At 39.4% G+C, this 7,455-nt stretch overlaps 1 protein-coding gene across 4 annotated transcripts in view; it reads left to right on the forward strand.

Moving 5' to 3' along the window:
* Positions 1-7,455, forward strand: part of ACTL6A (actin like 6A) — a 29,695-nt gene that overhangs the window by 6,420 nt on the left and 15,820 nt on the right. For 3 of the 4 annotated variants that reach the window (XR_002482097.1, XM_021713568.1, XM_008060486.2), the window contains exons 2-5: positions 2,616-2,692; positions 2,859-3,033; positions 5,733-5,833; positions 7,040-7,137. Coding sequence is in view for 3 of the 4 variants with exons in the window: in XM_021713568.1 (XP_021569243.1) it covers positions 2,616-2,692; positions 2,859-3,033; positions 5,733-5,833; positions 7,040-7,137 (451 nt within the window). In the remaining variant the exon portion in view is untranslated. The remainder of the gene's footprint in view (positions 1-2,615; positions 2,693-2,858; positions 3,034-5,732; positions 5,834-7,039; positions 7,138-7,455) is intronic. The other variant, XM_021713574.1, reaches the window with a different exon arrangement.

Raw genomic sequence — 7,455 nt, forward strand, 5'->3', positions numbered from 1 at the left:
TGTAATTCCAGCTGCTTGGAAGGCTGAGGTGGAAGGATCGCCGGAGCCCAGCAGGTCAAGGCTGTGGTGGCTGGGAGCGGTCACCACACTCCAGTCTAGGCAACAGAGTGAGACTCCAACTCAAAAAAAAAAAAAAGGAGAGAATCTCGCTCTTTTGTCCAGGCTGGAGTAAAGTGGTGCAATCATAGCTGACTATAACTTTGAGCTCCTGGGCTCAAGTGATCCTTCTGCCTCAGCTTCCTGAATAGCTGGAACTACAGGCACATGCCACCATGCCTGACTAACTTTTTTTTTTTTTTTTTAAATAGAGACAAGGTCTCACTATATTTCCTAGGCCAGTCTTGAACTCCTGGCCTCAAGCAATCTTCCTGTCTTAGCCTCCCAAAGCACGGGGATTATAGGCATGAGTCACTGTGCCTGGTCAGGATATTTCTTTACCCAGCATTCTGGTTAATCAAATGGCTAAATTTTACCAATTCATGTTCATTGTTATACTTGACTTACCATTTGCACTTCAGCTTAGGTGCTTTGGTGAAAACAAATGTGTTCTCCTTTTAAGGGTCACTTGTCTCCAGCAAGATAGTTTGGATCAAAGAATTTTATAGGGAAGAGTTAATTATCTTGGGAAATATAAGAAATACATACATTTCCTTCTATATTAGAAATTATAATAAATATCTCTTCATATTTATTTAGAAATTATAATAAATATCTCTTCATATTTATTTGCTTATTTATTTATTGAGTCAGAGTCTTACTCTGTCACTCAGCTGGAATGCAGTGGCATGCTCACGGCCACTGCTACCCCTACCTACTGAGCTCAGGCGATCCTTCTGCCTCAGCCTCCAAGTAGCTGGAACCCCGGTGTGCCCCACCATGCCTGGCTAATTTTTTGATTTGTTGTAGAGATGAGATCTTGCCAAGTTGCCCAGGCTGGTCTTGAGCCTCTGGGCTCAGGCAGTCCTCTCGTCTCCACCTCCCAAAGTTCTGGGATACACACACACCTGAGCCACCGTGCCTGACTGTAACTAGCTTTTAAAACTAAGCATTCTTTAAAAAAACAACAACAAAAAAAACCACTAAGCATTCTTTTGAGATTTATTGATGTCGACACATGTAGGTCTAGGCCATTCATTTGAACTCCTGTATAGTATTCCTCTATATGGATAAACTATAGTTTATCTATTTCCCTGCCAAGAAACCGTTAGATTATTTCTGCCTTTTTCCTGTGGCAAGCAGTGCAACAATAACAACTGTAACTGCAGCTCCCACTTACTGTGCTTATTGTATGTCAGGTACTGTTCTAAGTGTCTGTTTACATTAGAGCATTTAACACAGTTATTATAGCATCCTGTGAGATGGGAGCTATCGTGTACATTTTACAAATTAGGAAACTGAGGTAGAGTGAATAATAAATTGCCCAAGTTCATATAGCTCATGCACATTCTCGCACATGTCTCCTTGTAACATGTATGGATTTCTCTAGAATAGATGTGAGTGTAATTTCTATGTATGCACAAATTCAACTTTATGACTAAATTGCCCTTAGTGATTGTACGTACCAGTTTACAGCTTTTACTAGCAAATATATAATAGCTCCTCTTTTCTTACATCCTTGTCAGCACTTGGTCTTATCAGACTTACTAATTTTTGCCAGTTTAATAGAGATAAATCATATTTATTAAATTTAATTATTGGGGGAAAATATTTTGAAAAATCAGTACCTAGCAAAGCAAATTACCCAGTTTTAGTGTACCGTCTTTTTCCTCATTGCACCTTTATTGATGTACAATGTATGACTTGTTATATTTTAATCAAATGAATATTTAAGTGTATTTAAATTAGGTTCAAGATAGTAGTAATATGAGTGTAGTTAAATTTTATAGAGCTTTCACATACTTTATTTTTTATTTTTTTGAGTTGGAGTCTCACTCTGTCACCCAGACTGGAGTGCAGTGGCCGCTCCTGGCCACTGCGGACTTGACCTGCTGGGCTCTGGCGATCCTTCCGCCTCAGCCTTCCAAGTAGCTGGAACTACAGGTGCACACTACCATGCCCGGCTAATTTTTTGATTTATTGTAGAGATGAGGTCTCGCCAACTTGCCCAGGCGGATCTCGAACCTGCGGGCTCAGGTAGTCCACTCACCTCAGCATCCCGAAGTGCGGAATTACAGGCTGAGCCACCGAGCCCTGCTCACATACTTTATTTTAAGTGCATTAAGTACTTTTAAAATTTTCTCTTAGCAAGTTTTTAAATTTTTTTAGAGACAAGACCTCACTCTCTCTTCCAGGCTGGAGTGCAGTGGCGTGATCTTGGCTCACTGCACTTGACCTCCTTGACCTTGTCATCCTGGGCTTAAGTCATCCTCCTGGGCTTAAGCCATCCTCCCACCTCAGCCTCCTGAGTAATTGGGACTACAAGTGTGTGCCACCACACCTGGATAATTTTTTAGACTTTTTTTATAGAGGCAGGATCTTGCTATGTTACCCAGGCTGGATTCAAAACACTTGGCCTCAAGCGTTCCTCCTGTCTCAGCCTCCCAAAGTGCTGGAATGTGCACCACCGTGCCTGGCCATAGCAAGTTGTTAATACTATTATCTTTTAATCTTTTCAGATGAAGTTGGAGCCCTTGTTTTTGACATTGGGTCTTATACTGTGAGAGCTGGTTATGCTGGTGAGGACTGCCCCAAGGTAAGTGTGATGTTACAGTCAATTGCATACATAGGGCCATTCATATAGAATTAAATACATTCAGAAATTCTGATTTTTAAAATATGATAAAGCAATAGTTGGGGAAAAAATTGACTCCTTGATAAAAGCAGGTGAAACTTCTATATCATGTTTTTGACTCTTACAGGTAGATTTTCCCACAGCTATCGGTATGGTGGTAGAAAGAGATGATGGAAGCACCTTGATGGAAATAGATGGCGATAAAGGCAAACAAGGAGGTCCCACCTACTACATAGATACGAATGCCCTGCGTGTTCCCAGGGAGAATATGGAGGCCATTTCACCACTGAAAAATGGCATGGGTATGATGTTTTTCCCTTGATTTGATTATCAAGAATGTATGGTATTTTAGATATAAAACATTGTCTTTTTATATGTTGATCATTAGGTTTATATATATTTTTATTCCACAAACTGCTTTTCAGGCACTGAGATAGGAATAGAAGGAGGAAGAACAAGTTTTATGGTCTTAAAAGGCTAATGTATCAGGGATACCCAAAATCACTTTTAGGTTCAGGTACTCACTAAAGGATTTACTCAGAGGACTCACCATGTAGTTGAACTCGCAGCTAAGATTTGTTGTGCAAAACATTCAGATACAAAACAAAATCAGCAAAGGAAAGGGGACGGGGATGAAGGCCAGATGCATGCTTCCAGGCGTCTTCACGTAGTAGTCACACAGGAGGTGTTTAATCCCTCCAGCAACAAGTTTCTTCCAGCAGCAGGGGGTAGCAACACATGTGTTGTCTACCAGGAGAACTCATTAGAGACTCAGTAGGTTTTTACTGGGGCTGGTTATGTAAGTACACTCTGCCTGGCATGTACCAAAATTTTAGACTCCAAGAAGGAAAACGGTGTTCCAAACAAACCACATTGTTTGTACAAACTGTTTAGGTATAGTGAGCTACTCTAACCAGTTAGGGAAAGTGTGTGTGTGTGTATGTGTGTGTGTGTCAAGGTGTCAAGGTTACACTCTGTCACCAGGCTGGAGTGTAGTGATGCAATCATGGTTGTGGCAATCTTAATCTTCTGGGCTCAGGCAATCTTTTTGCCCCAGCTTCCTGTGTAGTCGGGACTATAGCTGCATGCCTCCATGCTTGCCTAATATTTTGTTTTGTTTTGTTTTGTTTTGTTCTAGAGATGAGGTCTCACTAAATTGTCTAGGTTGATTTCGAACTCCTGGGCTCAAGCAGTCTTCCTACCTCGGCCTCTTGGAGTGCTGCGATTACAGGCATAAGCCACCACTCTAGGCTAAAAAAATTATTATTATTTTTTGAGTCAGGGTCTCACTCTGTCTCCCAGGCTGCAGTGCCATGGCATAATCACAGCAATCACTGTTTATAACAGCCTCGACCTCCTGGGCCCAGATGTGATCCTTCCACCTCAACATCCCAAGTAGCTGGGACTACAGGTGCATCCTATTACACCCTCTAATTTTTTTAATATTTTGTAGAGATGAGGTTTTTTTTATGTTGCCCAGACTGGTCTTGAATTTCTGGGCTCAAGTAGTCTGCCCACCTGGCTTCCCCAAAAGTGCTTGGATTACAGGTGTGAGCCACCACACCTGGCCCCGACTGAAAATTTTATGTCAGTATAGGGAACCATTTACCAACTAAGAGTCAGCCTTGCAAGCAGGTCTTTCTTGGGCTTGTTGTGTTAGCTCTCTCATGCATAGCAAGTTAAATGGGCTCATTGAGTTCAAAGTGTTTAGACATTTAGATGATAATCCAGTTAGCAGATGACTGAAAGTCCATGAGAAAGATTTTAAGACATGGAGTTGCATTTTATTACCCAGAAATAATTTGGAATATGAGAAGATTGAGGATGGAGTTCCTAGCAAAAACATGTTCTATATTTAACCAATAGAGAAGAGGTGCTTATAAAGGAAAATGAAAAGGAACAGTTAGGAATGTAGGAGAAAATTCAGGAGAAGACCAAGAGAAGAGAAGTTTTCTGGAAACAAAATGTCCAGCTATTCTCAGTGTTTTTGGCTGTGACATTGAGATTTACACAAAGAAGGTGAGAAAGAAGTTAAAGCTACCAATGAAGTCCATTGACCAAAAAAAAAAGTCCAGATGGGTCTGGGGAAGTATATAAGTAATGACATTTCTTCTATGGGCTGTGACAGAAAAAGTTTAACGCCTGTGTAGGCAATAGTGTCATAATTTAGAGAGGCCACATGAGATTCAAAACTGTGAAGCGTCCATGAATTTGCCTGTTAAAAGGTCATTAGTGACTGAGGTGAGAAGTTTTGGTGCATTGTTTAGGTGGAAGTCAAACTGAAGGCATATGCTATTCTCTGAGTTTTTAAACTGTCTTTTAATCTTTTTTTCAAGTAGATTGTAAGTTTTTTGTGTCAGGTCTAGACCATACAATTTCTTTTGTATTTCCGCTTATCATTCTGATCACATACTGGCCTCTAATAAGTACTTAATGAATAACATATTTTTTTTTTGAGTCAGAGTCTCTGTCACCTGGGCTGGAGTGCAGTGGCACACTCAAGGTCACCACAGCCTTGATCTGCTGGGCTCAAGCGATCCTTCTGCCTCAGCCTTTCAAGTAACTGGAACTACAGGTGCATGCTACCATGCCCAGCTAATTTTTTGATTTATTGTAGAGATGAGGTCTCGCCATGTTGCCCAGGCTGGTCTTAAACCCCTGGGCTCAGGTGCAGTACTCTAGTCTCCTCTTCCCAAAGTGGGGATTATAGGTGTGAGCCACCATGCCTGGCATGAATAGCATTAATTTAGTGTTTTAGGTTTGTTATATACCTGAATTACATTTGGAAAGGTTTGGGGGCTGAGGGATCAAAAAAAGCTTCTCTATATCTAGAAAATAAAGATGACCTCTGTATAAGTGCTATGTTATGAAGTTGGTCTGTAAAATATATAGGTTCTGCGTATTAAAGTATTAATTGCTAAGTCATTGAAACAATCTCTCAAAAGATGTTAAATTCATCTTCAGCTAAGCATTGTTTTCAAGCTGTAATTTTATATTCTAGTTGAAGACTGGGACAGTTTCCAGGCAATTTTGGATCATACCTATAAAATGCACGTCAAATCAGAAGCCAGCCTGCATCCTGTTCTCATGTCAGAAGCACCAGTAAGATAAAGGCTTTCTTTTCCATGTTTCTCTAGTTGTTTTTTTTCCTTTAGTTTTCTACTCATTTGAATAATACTTCTATTTATTTAAAGAGGCATAGAAATTCATATTCTGAATTTGAAAATTAGGGGAAAGGAACTTTCCCTTCCCCTAATTTTGAATATTATAACTTTTTTACTTTAATATATAAAATATGCAAAGAACAACAAAACACCCTAATGGGTGCTGGTGGTTGGTTGGTTTATTTATTTATCTATTTATTTATTTAGAGTCAGAGAGTCTCACATCTTCGCACAGTACAGTGGTATGCTCACTGCCACCACAACCTCGACCTGTTGGGCTCAGGTGATCCTTCCACCTCAGCCTTCCATGTAGCTGGAACTACCAGCGCATGCCACCACACCCAGCTAATTTTTGGATTTATTGTAGAGACAAGGTCTCACCAAATTGCCCAGGCTGGTCTCTTAACTCCTGGGCTCAGGCAGTCTTCTCACCTCGGCCTTCCAAAGTGCTGGGATTCAGGCTTGAGCCACTGCACCCTTGGTAATTTATTTATTTCCAGGGATTTAACATTTTATTTCCTTGGACTGCTTCCCATTTTGATTTATGGAACATCTCTTGTGCCCCTAGGGCAGTGTATATATATTCTTATACTCAAGTCTCCAAGAGAGAAGTCAAATGATGAACTAGGGCAGAAATTTTTAGACTGAAGCCTCTTATGAAATACATTTGGTACATAGAAAGGACCCAGAAGGCCAACATAATGATTATAAATTATCAATATCTTACTGTTTCTCACTTACAGTTTCTTTTATGGATATCAACTATAAGTAGGAGAATTTGATGGTCTAAAATTTGTATTTAAGATTTTGATTACCAGATTTACTCTTAAGATTTAATCATACTGTTTATAAGAATCCTCATTTCCTTGTACTTTGAGAAGTATGTAATTTCTAGAATTCATAGTAGACAATTTTTTAATTAAATGTTTTAATTCTTATCAAGTTTTAATTTATATATAAATAAATTTTAAAAAGTTAAATGTTACAGACATATTATTAGGAAAGATTATTTGCTATAGTGTTTTATTCTGTTTTTAATGTTTTGCATTTTTGTTAATACAGTTCTAGCTGTGGCTTTAGATAAATCAACATTTTAATTCTTAAACAATAAATAACTTGCATTTCTTTTCCCCCTCTTTTCAAGTGGAATACTAGAGCAAAGAGAGAAAAACTGACAGAGTTAATGTTTGAACACTACAATATTCCTGCATTCTTCCTTTGCAAAACTGCAGTTTTGACAGCGTATCCTTGAAAGAGTAATATTCAACTTTTCTCTAGAAATTTATATGATGCTACTAAATGTGGTACCTCTGGCAGCAGTTCTTGTTTGTTCAGAAGTTTTTTTCCCCTTCTCTCTTGCTTTTTAGCTATCCATCTTTTAGTATTTATGAGAATTGATGATACAACAGAAGATATGAGAGGGAAACAAGAAAGTAACACTCATATCTTGATTGTTAGCAACTTTTTTTTTTTTTGAGTTGGAGTCTCACTCTGTTGCCCAGACTGGAGTGCAGTGGCCGCTCCCGGCCACCGCAGCCTCACCTGCTGGGCTCCGGCGAT

The sequence above is a fragment of the Carlito syrichta genome, unplaced genomic scaffold (genome assembly GCF_000164805.1).
Source record: "Carlito syrichta isolate Samal-C Ts95f unplaced genomic scaffold, Tarsius_syrichta-2.0.1 Scaffold92608, whole genome shotgun sequence".
NCBI classification, from domain to species: domain Eukaryota; kingdom Metazoa; phylum Chordata; class Mammalia; order Primates; family Tarsiidae; genus Carlito; species Carlito syrichta.